Source organism: Heterodontus francisci, chromosome 42 (genome assembly GCF_036365525.1).
Source record: "Heterodontus francisci isolate sHetFra1 chromosome 42, sHetFra1.hap1, whole genome shotgun sequence".
Lineage (NCBI taxonomy): Eukaryota > Metazoa > Chordata > Chondrichthyes > Heterodontiformes > Heterodontidae > Heterodontus > Heterodontus francisci.
In genome coordinates this window covers 26,431,410-26,447,249 of record NC_090412.1, presented here as the reverse complement: position 1 = coordinate 26,447,249, position 15,840 = coordinate 26,431,410, and the positions used below count along the sequence as shown (strand labels likewise).

Sequence of the window (15,840 nt, the reverse complement as noted above, 5' to 3'; positions counted from 1 at the left end):
GTCTTCAATTCCTATAGAGTCCAGAGCAACCCTGGAGAGTTGGCAACCCAACTCTCCACAGTCCGTCCTGTCAGGGAGGTGCATGTGCTGTTGTGTGGACCATACTGATGCTGTAAAGAGGAACGTTATGGTGTGGTGAATGAGTAAGTCTTCACTAACTGACTGACGCTTGTATTTACCATCTGCAGGAAAGCAGGTTTCCTGCTTGTTTTAGTTGAAGTCCATAATCTCAGGCCCTCCTCTGCCGAAAATAACTCGATGGCTTTCACATTCAAAAAAGGCTGTTTTTGTTTTGCACTCCAACTAATGTGTGTTCTCATTGTCTCTCTGGAAATGTATGTGCAAATGTCTCTGGTTTCTTAAACCTGTGCTATTGTTTGTTAACTCAAAAACCTTACTTTGCATGACATGCACTGCAGATTTAAAGAGGTGTCTGGTTTGGTTCTGTAAATTGGAAAGTGATTACCTACAAAATAAACATACACTTACTCTAATATTCTCACTCTTACCCACGTCCTTTTTTTCCTCACTCTCCTCCCACCTCAATCTCCCCAAATCCTCTCCCTCAGCTTCCTGGACTTCTGACTCCTGGCCTTGCTCTCATTGGTTCTCTAGCACTCCCATTTTTCACATTTTCCTTTATGTCTTCACTGTCTCTGTGCTTACTGTCTTCCCGAGACCCTCTCTCTATCTCTTGCACACTCAGCATCCCACTTTTCCTGTTCTCTCACTTTTATATTCTCTCAATTCCTCACCTGGTTTTCCTCTCTTCCCCCCCCTTGCTCCCTTTTCCCCCCTGGTTTGTCAACCCCGTTCCCGGTTGCTCACTTGCTATCTCCTTCCTGCTGTCACTCATCACTTTTCTCTCGCACATACTCTGTCATGCTTTCATACACACACTCTGTTACTCTTGCAGACTCACACTCATTCTCACTCTTGCGCTTTCACACCCGTACGCTCACTGTCAATCTCACTCTGCCTCTCTCACAAAAAAAATACTAAGATGAGTTTGTATCCTTTCAAACACATTAGCCTAACTCAAGAAATGATAGTGGGGCCGGAGGACGATATGCCAGGAGTCCGATTGTCTTTTCTGATTCTCCAGTTAATACCCTGAATTCTGCCTCTTTCGTGGTAAGTCACAGAATCACACAGTTTGATTTTTTTTTTTTTATTCATTCATGGGATTGGGCGTCACTGGTCAGGCCAGCATTTATTGCCCATCCCTAACTGCCCTTGAGAAGGTGGTGGTGAGCTGCCTTCTTGAACCGCTGCAGGGAGTTCCAGGATTTTGACCCAGTGACAGTGAAGGAACAGCGATATAGTTCCAAGTCAGGATGCTGTGTGACTTGGATGGGAACTTGCAGCTGGTGATGTTCCCAAGCATCTGCTGCTCTTGTCCTTAGAGGTGGTAGAGGTCACGGGTTTGGAAGGTGCTGTCTCAGGAGCATTGGTGTGTTGCTACAATGCATCTTGTAGATGGTACGCACTGCTGCCACTGTGCGTCGGTGATGGAGGGAGTGAATGTTTGTGAATCGGGTGCCAATCAAGCGGGCTGCTTTGTTCTGGATGTTGTTGAGCTTTTTGAGTGTTGGAGCTGCACCATCCAGGCAAGTGGAGAGTATTCCATCACACTGCTGACTTGTGCCTTGTAGATTGGACAGGCTTTGGGGAATCAGGAGGTGAGTTACTTGCCGCAGGATTCCTAGCCTCTGACCTGCTCTTGTCGGCACGGTATTTATATGGCTACTCCAGTTCAGTTTCTGGTCAATGGTAGCCCCTAAGATGTTGATAGTGGGGGATTCAGCGATGGTAATGTCATTGAATGTCAAGGAGAGATGGTCATTGCCCGGCACTTGTGTGGCACAAATGTTACTTGCCACTTATCAGCCCAAGCCTGGATATTGTCCAGGTCTTGCTGCATTTCTACATGGACTGCTTCAGTATTTGAGCAGTCGCGAATGGTGCTGAACATTGTGCAATCATCAGCGAACATCCCCACTTCTGACCTTATGATTGAAGGAAGGTCATTGATGAAGCAGCTGAAGATGGTTGGGCCTAGGACACTACCCTGAGGAACTCCTGCAGTGATGTCCTGGAACTCAGATGTTTGACCTCCAACAACCACAGCCATCTTCCTTTGCGCTAGGTATGAGTCCAACCAGCGGGGAGTTTTCCCCCTGATTCTCATTGACTCTAGTTTTGCGAGGGCTCCTTGATGCCATACTCGGTCAAATGCTGCCTTGATGTCAAGGGCAGTCACTCTCACCTCACCTGTTCAGCTCTTTTTTTTGTCCATGTTTGTACCAAGGCTGTAATGAGGTCAGGAGCTGAGTGGCCCTGGCGGAACCCAAACTGAGCATCACTGAGCAGGTTATTGCTAAGCAAGTGCCGCTTGATGGCATTGTTGATGACACCTTCCATCACTTTACTGATGATTGAGAGTAGACTGATAGGGCGGTAATTGGCCGGGTTGGACCTGTCCTGCTTTTTGTGTACAGGACATACCTGGGCAATTTTCCACATTGCAGGGTAGATGCCAGTGTTGTAGCTATATTGGAACAGCTTGGCTAGGGGTGCGACAAGTTCTGGAGCACAGGTCTTCAGTACTATTGCAGGAATATTGTCAGGATCCATAGCCTTTGCAGTATCCAGTGCCTTCAGTTGTTTCTTGATATCACGCGGAGTGAATCGATTTGGCTGAAGTCTGGCATCTGTAATGCTGGGGACTTCAGGAGGGTGTCGAGCACTTCTGGCTGAAGATTGTTGCAAATGCTTCTGCCTTATCTTTCGCACTGATGTGCTGGGCTCCCCTGTCATTGAGGATGGGGATATTTGTGGAGCCAGCTCCTCCAGTTAGTTGTTTAATTGTCCACCACCATTCACGACTGGATGTGAGGACTGCAGAGCTTAGATCTGATCCGTCGGTTATGGGATCGCTTAGCTCTGTCTATTGCATGCTGCTTATGCAGTTTGGCATGCAAGTAGTCCTGGGTTGTCACTTCACCAGGTTGACACCTCATTTTGAGGTATGCCTGGTGCTGCTCCTGGCATGCCCTCCTGCATTCTTTATTGAACCAGGGTTGGTCTCCTGGCTTTATGGTAAAGGTAGAGTGGGGGATATGCCGAGCCATGAGGTTACAGATTGTGGTTGAGTACAGTTCTGCTGCTGCTGATGGCCCACAGCGCCTCATGGATGCCCAGTTTTGCATTGCTAGATCTGTTCGAAATCTATCCCATTTAGCACAGTGATAGTGCCACCCAACACGATGGACGGTATCCTCAGTCTGAAGGCGGGACTTCTTCTCCACAAGGACTGTGCGGTGGTCACTCCTACCAATACAGTCATGGACAGAAGCATCTGTGGCAGGCAGTTTGGTGAGGACAAGGTCAAGTATGTTTTTCCCTTGTGTTGGTTCCCCCACCACCTGCCGCAGACCCAGTCTAGCAGCTATGTCCTTTAGTACTCGGTCAGTAGTGGTGCTACCGAGCCACTCTTGGTGATGGACATTGAAGTCCCCCACCCAGAGTACATTTTGTGCCCTCGCCACCCTCTGTGCTTCCTCCAAGTGCTGTTCAACATGGAGGAGTACTGACTCATCAGCTGAGGGAGGACGGTAGGTGGTAATCAGCAGGAGGTTACCTTGCCCATGTTTGACCTGATGCCATGAGACTTCATGGGGTTTGGAGTCGATGTTGAGGACTCTCAGGGCAACTCCCTCCGTACTGTAGACCACTGTCCCGCCACCTGTGCTGGGTCTGTCCTGCCGGTGGGATAGGACGTTCCCAGGGATAGTGATTGCAGTGTCTGGGACATTGTCATTAAGGTATGATTCCGTGAGTATGACTATGTCAGGCTGTTGCTTGACTCGTCTGTGGGACAGCTCTCCCAACTTTGCCTAGGTCGATGCCGGGTGGTCCATCCGGTTTCATTCCTTTTTATTGACTTCGTAGCAGCTTTATACAACTCAGTGGCTTGCTACGCCATTTCAGAGGACATGTAAGAGTTAACCACATTGCTGTGGGTCTGGAGTCACATGTAGGCCAGACCAGGTAAGGACAGCAGATTTCCTTCCCTGAAGGACATTAGTGAACCAGATGGGTTTTTACAACAATCGACAATGGTTTCATGGCCATCATTAGACTAGCTTTTAATTCCAGATTTATTAATTAAATTCAAATTTCACCTTCTGCTGTGGTGGGATTCGAACCCATGTCTCCAGAGAAATACCCTGGGTCTCTGGTCCAGTGATAATACTACTACGCCACCGCCTGCCCCTAACTGCTTTAGTTGTGTGTGGCATAGTCCCTGAATGGGGAGATGCTGAGACTTGACTAGTATCTAATGGATTTAAGGGGAAGGATAAGGCTGGACGATGACTCACCAGCCCTCTCAGAATCTCCGTTTGTAGCTACCTTGATGGCTGAATGGTCATTTCTCGGCCAATTATGGAGCCATACAGACCTTGGGAGGACGCTTGGGCCTAGAGTGAGTTTGTGACTCATAATTAGAGTGCTACAGTTGGCCTCAGAACCTTCCAAGTGAGATTTTGAATCCTGATTGCTGTCCAGTGACCTCTGTGCGAAAGAGCCCGTATGTAGATGTTAGCTGCAATAGGATTACCAATAGCTGTGCTAACTCCAGATCCTTCTGCCTCCATCAACATGCTCCCTTCCTGCCATGTATTCTTGCATTTCTGTAGTGCCTTTCGTGATGTCAGAACTTCCCAAAGTGCTTCACAGCCAGTGAAGCAGTTTTGAAGTGTAGTCACTATTGTAATGTAGTGAACGATCCCACAACCAGCAATGAGATAATGAACAGATAATCTGATTTTTAGTGATAAATATTGGCCAGGACACTTGGGGAGAACTCTCTTGTTCCTTCTCGAAATAGTACACTGGCGGTATTGGCGGCCCCGGGACACACTGGCGATATTGCCGGACCCGGGGTATTGGCGGCCCCGGGACACACTGGCGGTATTGGCGGCCCCGGGTTACTGGCAGCATGGTGGTCCCGGGGCACTGGCGGTATTGGTGGCTCCGGGGTATTGGCGGCACTGACGGTATTAGCGGCCCCGGGACACTGGCAGTACGGCAGCCCAACAAGTGGAGAGAAGGAAACTTTTTGGATGACAAGGTAAGCTAGCTTGTGTGCCCATCAGTGCCCAGCTGAAGAACACCATGTTCCTGGGATTGGGATCAGCTTGCGTGCCTGATGCATCAATTAAGGACTGATATCTGTTGGCAGGGGATGGGGTGAAGGTTTAAATAACAAAAATGCACTGAGGGGTATTAAACAGAAAATGACTGTAAAATGTATGTTGATATTGATTTGTACTTCTTCACATGTCTCTCAAACTTTGCTTCTATGCTCTTCATCCTCATCCCATCTAGTAGCTTGATCTGCCTTATTTTGATGTTGGTTAGTTGTCACTCTGTTGTGTTCTAGAGTGCCAGTAATTGCTCGTGACCCTTCCCCGCTCTCTCTGCTATCTCCGTGTCCTCCTTCCCTGTCGAGCTTGTGATAACACTGTCACTTTATTATATAATGCTGGTAGCCTTTCGTATAGCCTCTGTGAAGCCAATAACACATGCTGCAATTTTTCCCTTTATAATTTGCCTGATGACCACAGCCTTCCCATCATTCATTACGAGGACCAGATCTCACAGAGTCTGAAAAGAGCTATGTGGTAAGAATTGATCCATATCTGCATCAAACAGGCCCGATCAGGGTCTTATCACATCAAAGCTTGGAAGCCAATGAGTTGAACTAATATTGGTAATTGCATACACATTGGGTTCAAGTAGCACTGTGATGTGCTTTAAATGGTAGATGTTAGTGGTGAGATAATGACTCCGAGTCGGTTGGTTTGTGTACTGTGTTTGACCAGTATCCACAAATGCATGGAATTCCGTGCTTCGAAGTAAGTCATTGACTGATAACTTGCATGATTATTAATAGTAAGCACTAACTGCCGCTGCTTTGTGCTACACTTTTTAATCCTTGAATTAAATCTGCGATTCTTCTATATCTTGCCTGTTTTTCCATGCTTACCTCTGGATCACTCTACACTCCACTGCGATTTCCTGGATCTCCGATTCCCCGTTAACTTGCTGGAATCCTGCGGTGCATTTGGAATGCTCCCCACCCCTCTCTTTCTTTCTGTTCGCTTGTCCCTTGATGCTCCTGGATGGTCCAACTGACAGGAGGCAGTCTGCAATGAGATCATGAACATTGCAGAAAAGTCTGTTCATTACTGCAGTAATCTTTCTCACCCGCTTCACTCTCGGCACAAGGTGTCTCCCCATGACAGTAAACAATCTTTCATCATTTCTCAGCAACCTCAGGGACAGCAGCGAGGGTCCAGCCATGAGAGGACACAGGCTACTACGCTGTAAGTATCCATCCATTGAGGTACCAAGCCATATTCCTTCCAATACCAAGCCATTCTGCAAACGGTGACCCAGTGGCACTGGGCCCCAGGTTTAATACCTGGTCAGTACTGGGTAGTAGGTGGCTTGCTGCAATCGGTTTCAGCAATTCTGAGCTTAGGAGGGAGAAGAAAAATGTTATTCCATATCATTACCCCAGCTTATTCTTCAGAATCTTCTCACTGGAAAGTGAGATGTGCGGACACAGCATTAGGTTTTGATCTACTGTTTTGAAAGCTGTTGACAACTTGCATTTATATAGAGCCTTTAGATTAGAAAAACATCCCAAGGTGCTTCATGGAAGAGTCTTCAGAGTAAAATTAACATTGAGCCAAAGGAGATATTAGAAAGGGCTGAATAAAAACTGGGTCAAAGAGCGAGGTTATATGGAGGAGAGAGAGAGGTGGAGAGGTTTACGGAGGGAATTCCAGAGAGTAGGGCCTAGACAGCTGATGGCACGGCTGCCAGTGGCAGAGCTAATGGAATGAGGGATGCGTAAGAGGTCAGTGTTAGAGGAACACAGAGTTTTCAGAAATAGGGAGTGGAAAGGCCATCCAGCTCGCTCTACAGCTCACTATGAAGAATGATTACTCGGACAAAGTGTCGGAGAAGCCAGTGCCCATGGAATGACCTCCAAGCAGCAGGGAAGAAGTGGGAGGTAGAAATTGGTGGGAATAGGAAAATTAGCTAAGGGAAAGAGGAAGCTAAAATGTTGCTTGTTTATAGCAGTGCATTTTCTCTGAGAAAAGAAAAGGCTAAGGGGTGTTTGTAAGGGTCGACATGGAGAAGATGTTTCCACTTGTAGGGAGATCAAAACTCAGGGCCATAAATATAAGATGAGAAATCCAATAGGGAGAAACCTCTTTACCCAGAGAGTGGTTAGAATGTGGAACGCACTATCACAAGGAGTGGTTGAGGCAAATAACAGATGCATTTAAAGGGAAAGCTTGACAGGTACATGAGGGAGAAAGGAATAGAAGGATACGTTGATGGGGTTAGATGAAAAATGGTGGGAGGATGGTCATGAGCAGCATCTACACCAATATACACCAGTTGGGCCGAATGGCCAGTTTCTGTACTGTAATGCCTTGTACTATTGAATACCTTTGGTGAAACAGTTTGTAAAGTCTTGTTAATATTGACGGGTCACTGTACTGTGGAGGGAAGGCAGCTCAACAGCCACCTGTCGCATTTGCTGCAACACGTTTTCATATTTCGGAATGTTTGCCAAACACTTTTGGATTTTGGAAAAAGATAACTCCTTTTAAAAGCTATTTTATACAGACAGGAATTGAAATGCCCACTTGGTCCCTTCAGTTAAGTAAGACACCTTAGGAAATGTCACAGATTGTAAAGCACTTTCTCCCTGTTTCATGTGTGTCTTTGTGGTCAATCGGGGAATGCATTTGAAATTCCAAGGTGATACAATCTTTCTTTTGTCTTTTTTTCACCTCTACCCCTTTTTCTGTCTCCTCTCTATTCTACTTCTCGCTTTCTGCACTCACGCATTCTTCCCTACCCTCCCTCACGCCCTCTGCCCTCCCCGTTCCCTCACGCGCCCTCTGCCCTCCCCGTTCCCTCACGCCCTCTGCCCTCCTGAGTCCAAGCATTTGGAATCAAAGTTAGGAGGAGTTTTTAAGAAAAGGCGGGTGGGGTCATTCTTCTCATAAAGTGATCACGAGGGGACCTCATTATAGAAGGTGCTTTTGAAGGGTCCAAGTACCAGGGATGCAAGTTAATATTGAGAAAATTATGAGTAAGAAGTGAGTTAAGGAGGAAGGCACAATAGATTTGTGTTATAAGAGTAGAGTAGGATACAGTAGGTGGAGTAGATTGGAATAGGTACAGTTGATTCTATCAAAAAAAATGTCAGATGCAATAGCCTATTCTTTGTCCATGTTCACGTCTATGTTTCAAAATACCCAGGAGAGGCACATCGGCATCTTGACCAATACAACATCAGTTGGGTGGGGCAGACTGGGCAGAGAGAGACAGAGCAGAGTACAGGCTGCTTATTTGCTGAAGTTATCTCATAATACAATATCTCATTGGAAAAAAGTTATTTGGCTGCACCTATTTATGGATCTTTACAACTTTGTTTTGGAATTATTTCTTTTCTTCAAGCTTCCAAGCCTTGTACAGCTACATCCCACAGAATGAAGATGAGCTGGAGCTTAGAGAAGGAGATATTGTGGATGTATTGGAGAAGTGTGATGATGGCTGGTTTGTTGGTAAGTATTGGATCTTACTGGAACAGAATATATGGAGGATGTAATAATGGTTGGAATGATATCAGGGCTGTCCTCTCTTTGTGGGGCTCAGATGATGCATTATAGCAAATTTAAAGAAAGAACCTACTTGCATTTATCTAGCACCTTTCACGTCCTCGGAATATTCCAAAGCATTTCACAGCCAATTGGGTAGTTTTGCAGTGTAGCCACTGTTGTAATGTAGGGAAATGGGGCACAGAAAGGTGCCACAAACCGGAAAGACATAAATGACTGTAGTGTTTTGGTGATGGATAGCGACAGGAATGTGAATCTGTGTTGTCCTGCACCCTTCCCCCAAGCCCGCAGACACTTTGGCCAATTGTATCATCCTGCTGCCACTCACCCTGACATTGGCTAAGAGAGCACAGACAAGTACTGAACCTGTTCCCTTCCCAGTCCGTATGGCTCCCTCGCAATCAGTTGCACTTCCCCATTACTCATATATAAGGAACCAAAGGTAAGCCCTTGTGTTAGCTGAAGCGACTACCCCCATGGTACTCGAGCAGATGCCATGTCTGTTGCTAATTTGCACAAGTTTCCCACTGACCAAAAAACAACCAGGAAAGGGACAAAGTGCCAGTGATTCTACATGTTACACAAAATACCCCACTCTGGAGTGCAGTAGCAAAGGTGTCATTAAAAGAAACACTTGCATTTATATAGCACCTTTCAGAAAGTATTTCAGAGCCGGCAGATTTCACCAGAATAATACCAAGGTGACATTATCAGGATAGGTTGCATAAACTCGGTTTGCATTCCCTCGAGTTTAGAAGATTAAGGAGAGATATGATTGAGGTATTCATAAATGTGAAAAGGATTTGATAGTCTAGATATGGGGAAACTATTTGCTGTGGTGGGGGAATCCAGATCAAGATGGCAGAACGTTAAAATTAGAGCTAGGCCTTTCAGGAGAGAACTCAGGAAACACTTTTACACACAAAGGGTAGTTGAAATCTGGAACACTGCCAAAAGGCAGTAGTTGCTGGGACAGTTGGAGCTTTTAAGACCGATCAGTAGATTTTTGTAAGAAGAGGGTATCAAGAGATGGGGCAAAGATTGGTAAATGGGATTAAGGTACAGATCAGCCATGATTTAATTGAATGGTGGAACAGGGCCAAGGGGTTAAACGGCCTCCTGCTGTTCCTAGCATAGTAGTAGTCACTGTTGTTTTGCAGCAGTTAAATTGGGCATAGCAAGATCCCACAAACAATCATGAGATTACTGACCAGATTGTCTGTTTTTAGTGATGGTGGTTGAGGGGTGGGTATTGTCCAAGAGACCAGGTAGAACTCTGCTGCCCTTTTTTGAGTACTGCCATGGGATATTTTATATCCAGCTGAGCAAGCAGATGGGGCCTCGGTGTTTTGGGTCATTCAGAAGACTCCTGCAACAGTGCAGCACTGCATTAGTACCTAACTCGGGCAGAAATGACTCGACCTCATTGTCCAGAAGAGGAAATGTTGCCATGTTTAAGAAACATATCCCAGCTAATTTTTTTGTTGACCAGTTAACGTGTCCCTTTCTGGTGCTGGTTGTGAAAGGTCATTGGGAGACCTTTTTGCTCATACCATCATGTCCGTGGTGTGTTTAAAATCCACTGGGCGAAGGCAGACGAGGCCTTGGTTTAACAAAACAAAGGCAAAATATTGCAGATGCTGAAAATCTGAAATAAAAACAAAGAGCTGGAAATACTCAGCAGGTCGGGCAGCATTTGGGGAGGGAAACAGTTAACATTGCAGGTTGATGACCATTCATCAGAACTCCTTGGTTTGACACTTCATTTGAAAGATGGCAGTGCAGCACTGCCTCCAGTACTGCACTATAGTGTTGCCCTGGATCAGGTAGTCAAGTCTCTCTCTCGAGTGGAGCTCAAATCTTCTGATGCACTGAGTTAAGCTGACATTTGAAGCCCAACATATTCAAATTGATTGACTGATTTTTTTTAAAAACAGGGACGTCCAGAAGATCTAAACAATTTGGTACCTTTCCGGGCAACTATGTAAAGCCACTGAATTTGTAGTGCTGGGGATGTCATTCGTCTTTGGTGGATAAATGGCCCCTGCCCCCGACGTTGATGGAGGATCCTGGAGCTGTTGATTGGACCGAACAGTACATCAGAGTCTGTAACTTGGCATAAACATTCTGCTTATAATATTAAGTGTCTTTACTTTCACCGAACAAATATGGAACGCACTGAGCAAGAGAGAAAGTGTGAGTGGTACGTGAGCTTAGGGTGTGAGGTTGCTGAACACGGGAATGTATCGGCCATATTGGCTCAGCTGCAGATGGGCCAGGGTTTGATCTGTTGAGATGGGAAGACAAACACCCAACATAGGTTAAAGCCGGACTCTGTTTTCTACACTGTGCCCCACACATTAAGAGCCCTGCGTTGGCCAAGTTAATGGTTTACCGTCTGACTGAGACACAGAAGAAGAGGGTTGGGCAGCTGAGTTTCTGATGGGGAAAGGTGCACGATTAGAAGATGGGGCTGATGTTTGCAGAGCCCTGACTTTTGTTGATGACGAGAATGGAATGGAAATCAAACGCAGAAGAGTTTATAGCCGCTGGTATCCGTTTACTGCCTGATACAGTGCATGTCCTCTGATCATCACCTGTAACCTCTCCCTTTCTACTGTATTTTGAATTGCTTTATTATATTTAAAAAAAACTAACACAGGTAGAACTGACTAAACCTCATTCCCCAAATGAGGAAATGTTGCCCCATTTATCAAAGGCATCACAGCTATTTTTGGGGGGGCTGATGCTTTTTTAGAATGAGTTTCTTTTAACACATTTGTTAACAATTGATGACCTCCACTTAGAGCTGCAACACTTCCCTAATATTTTTCAGCCTCACAACCAGTATATATATTAAAATAAAAAGCACACCTTTCCCCCATACCCAAAGGGAATCACCCCATTGCAGGGGTAAAGCTTTTTGTAAATATGTACATTTGATTTTGTACAAAAATATGTACTTATCCTGTATAGAAAATAATAATTTAACAGAAGGAATTTAAATGGCGGACTGAAAGCAGAAAAAACACTCCTCACAGCTCTTTAATTTTACAGTTTATCTGAAAGAAAAGGAACTCAGTACAGCATATCTGAGGGAAATGCTTGGCACCAAAACACAGCACATGTAAATTGTGTGTTTAGAAAAAACAAAATCACCATGCGCTGGGGAATTATCCTCTCGTTTGTGCAGGAAATTCAACAGCAAAATCACTTTAATTTCTGTTTAACGTGCAAAAACTTCCCTTCAGTTGCACCAGTAAATCACTGACCGACTGCAGTATACTGACTGTATGTAATCAAAACACTTTTGTGCATTTTATTTACCACTTTTCCATGAGCTGCAAGTCTTTGTAACCGTACATTGCAGCACATCTTCTGTTGAGCTATTTTCTTTATTGCTGTGGTTCATGATTTAATAATGAAGATAAGAGCATCTATTTACTGCTGTGGTTTCAAAATGCAATGTTTAATAAACTTTATTCAAGCCACTGATGTGTCCTGGAATCTGTGCCCTCAGTTGCCAACCCTTCTGCCACTGGAAGTAGTTTCTCCCTATGTACTCAATCAAAAGCAGTCATGATGTTGATCACCTGTATTAAATCATTTCTTAACCTTCTCTGCTCTAAGGAGAGCAACCCCACATAACTGAATTCCTGCATCTCTGGCACCTTTCTAATAATATTTTCTCTGCATTCTTTCTAAGGCCTTGACATCCTTTCCAATGTGTGATGCCCAGAATTGGACACAATATCCAGTTGAGGCCTAACCAGTGATTTATAAAGGTTTAGCATAACTTTCTTGCTTTTTTTTTTACTCTATGCTTTTATTAGTAAAGCCATGTGTTACGACTAGGAGAGAACGGTGTCTAGGGGTCTTCACCTGGTCGTATTAGATTAGAGATACAGCACTGAAACAGGCCCTTCGGCCCACCGTGTCTGTGCCGAACATCAACCACCCATTTATACTAATCCTACACTAATCCCATATTCCTACCAAACATCCCCATCTGTCCCTATATTTCCCTACCACCTACCGATACTAGTGACAATTTATAATGGCCAATTTACCTACCAACCTGCAAGTCTTTTGGCTTGTGGGAGGAAACCGGAGCACCCGGAGAAAACCCACGCAGACACAGGGAGAACTTGCAAACTCCACACAGGCAGTACCCAGAATCGAACCCGGGTCCCTGGAGCTGTGAGGCTGCAGTGCTAACCACTGCGCCGCCCTAAACAGCGTTTAATTTTAAACAGTGTTTTGAGCTCCCCCTTTGTGAATCCTTGTTCACACTTTCAGGACTCCACTGGAGGCATAGAGTGCAAACGTTTGAGGGAGAATTGGATAGATATTTGATGGGGTGTTCGATATGGTGACTGGCCATCATGATTGACAAGTTCTTTCTGTTCTTGTGCTTTCCTATATATGTCTCTCTTTTATTGAACTGTTCATTAAGTAATGCTAATAATAATAACCTCCTCAAGTATCAGTGTAGCTCTTTTTCAAAGCTTTCAATTAGCCCTAAACCAGCTCCCTTATCTGGGAGTCTGTTATGTATCCCCATTACGCTGCGAGACAACACTTTTCTAAACTCCAACCTCAGACAAGGCTTGTGGATGTTGTACTCCTGTCGACCTCCTCTTGCTCAGTGTTTGAGTTAACAAGCTGGTTTACTTCAGCCTTTATCTGTGTCCTTTATCACATTTCCCCTCAGTCTGCTCCAACGAAAATAAATTTTGTTAATGAGCCTTTCTTCGTAGTTTGATCCCTTGAGACCCAGAAATCATCCTGGTATCTCTTCCTGAACCTTATCTAAAGGAGCAACATCAATTATTTAGGAGCGTGGGCACGCTGTAGACCATGGGCTGAATTTAATGATCCCGCCGCCGGTCCTGGCCCCGTAAAAGGCAGCGTTCCCGTGCGTCACATGCGGCGCTCCACCGCGATTACATGGTGGATGGCCATTTAGCCTATTGGAGGCGCCATTCACCCCTAATCACATGCTAGGCGGGAGGTGAGATGCCGATTACAGCATCAGCTGACAGCGAATCAGTTGCTGGCACCATCTTTAAAAGCCTGCCAGCCCTGCAATCACTCCTGCCTTGCAGTCAATAGAAGCTCTGTGTAATGTGAAGCATAAAAATTTACAGTGCTGTTCCCTACACCTCCCAACCCCTCAGGAAAGAGTGAACAGAATGGCCCAGGGTAGACCAAGGGTGGCCTGACGCTTCAGTGATGCCTCCCTGAAAATTCTACTCCAGGCTACAAGGGAAAGATGGGAGGTTCTCTTCCCCAATGATGGAGAGAAGAGGTTCTGCCGCCTGACAAAGCAAGCCTGGGTGGAGATCGCAGAGGAGGTCAGTAGCCATGGGGTCACCCGACACGATTGGGTCCAGTACAGGAAGAGGGTCAATGACATCCTGCGTTCAGCCAAGGTGAGTGCTCTTTTTCGGGGTTTGCACATGACTACAGGGTGTGCGACATGGTGAGAGTGCAACTGCCAGTGCAATGACAGAGAGGTTATAACCTCCTCATGACAGATCCATGGTTGCATCTGGGCTACACGCTACCTGTGTCCATAGCTCATCTCCAGTAAATCCCGTGTTAGCGTATGTCATTATGAGATATATCAGACCCCCATTTGGGAAGGTGGGCCCATTGTAGCAGAAATGTCATGGTGATACTGATGCCAATTTATAATTTCTCCATCCTTCCTCTTGCAGGAGAAGAGGGCCCATAACAGAAGGGAGGCAGCCAGGACTGGTGGAGGGGTCCTTGACATTCGCCCTCTAAGCCATGCCGAGGAAGAGGCTTTAGAACTGGTGGGGAGCCAGGGCGGACATGCAATACCTGATGGGGATACTGGAGTCCCTGCGCAAGAGAGTGATTATTGCCATTCATTAAAAAGTTGATGAATGATGGAGAACCACATCAGGCATGTTTGGCAGTAACGAGACATGTGCAGCTTAACACATATATGTTTGTGTTTTCTTATGCAGGTCGAAGTTCACAGGTGACCTCAGCCACAGAGGGACATCTATCAACCTCTGAGGAGGAGGACCACTCAGAGGATGCACTATCCCATGATTCTCCTGCACCTTCCACCAGTGCATATACTTTCACCTCGGTGGGTAATCGATCAGCGTTAGAATCAGGGTCACAATCTGGTGAGAGCACAGCACACACCAGAGCAGCTGGATGAGGCTGAGACAGCCGAGACCTCCGAGAGACTGTGGGTGTCCAGGCCCATGCTGAGCCCCAGGATGATGATGAGCCTTTGATGTCGACAGCACAGGGCATGCTGGAGTTGCAGAGAGGGGTAAGGCAACATCTGGCAGAGATGCCAGACACCATGCACAGCCGTGAGCAAACAATGGAGGAGTCCATCCATGTCATGACTTGTGAGGCTTGTGAGCACATGGCATCCTCCATCTCTAGGTTGGTGACCCTCATGGAGAGCCAGGTCCCACAGATACACGAGGACCTGCACACCAGTGTCTTAGCCATGACCTCAAACCAGCAGGGGCAATATGAGAGAAGGACCAGGAGCCTGGAGACTTCTCCCGGTCCTCGTCCTTCTCTGGTGAGCAGGGAGGTTCCAGTGAGCCTTGAAAGGGAGGAGGCGAGGTTGCCCTCCACATCTAGGAGCTCCCCTCAGGGCACTCCAAATGTGGACACTGGCTCCCTAGCCCTTCCACCAGTAAACCCAGATCCAGCAGCCACGACGCCTGAGGAAAGTCCTGCACCAATGCAGGAAACCCTCAAACAGTCGGGGCCCTCATGCACCCAGAGAATGGCCACCGAAGTCACCACAAGCCAAGGGGCATCCTGATCAGCAGCCTGCCTGCAGCCCAGCTGCCAGTGCAGGGATCACAACGTGTAGCAGCACCCATAAACGTATTAAGAGAAGCACCTAGCTACACTTGGGTGTTGCAATTATGTTCTTTGGAATTTATTTAAACATTCTTTTGTGCCAACCATTAGCCATCATTATGTGAAACACATATTCCATTGCCTGAATTGTGAGCTTCTGACTGTCATCCTACCCCTCAGTGCAGTGCCAATGTGACCACGGCCCTCATTATCATGACAATGTGACTGCAGATCTCATTAACATATGCTC

General features: G+C 46.2%; 1 protein-coding gene across 1 annotated transcript in view; it reads left to right on the top strand.

The window, feature by feature from the left end:
- The window catches only part of LOC137355285 (sorbin and SH3 domain-containing protein 1-like), a 147,980-nt gene extending 135,772 nt beyond the window's left edge, over nucleotides 1-12,208 (top strand). Inside the window, exons 29-33 of the mRNA XM_068020241.1 lie at nucleotides 1,033-1,134; nucleotides 5,634-5,690; nucleotides 6,340-6,395; nucleotides 8,557-8,663; nucleotides 10,655-12,208. Coding sequence (XP_067876342.1) covers nucleotides 1,033-1,134; nucleotides 5,634-5,690; nucleotides 6,340-6,395; nucleotides 8,557-8,663; nucleotides 10,655-10,722 — 390 coding nt within the window. The 3' untranslated portion in view covers nucleotides 10,723-12,208. The remainder of the gene's footprint in view (nucleotides 1-1,032; nucleotides 1,135-5,633; nucleotides 5,691-6,339; nucleotides 6,396-8,556; nucleotides 8,664-10,654) is intronic.
- Nucleotides 12,209-15,840: the final 3,632 nt, after the last annotated feature.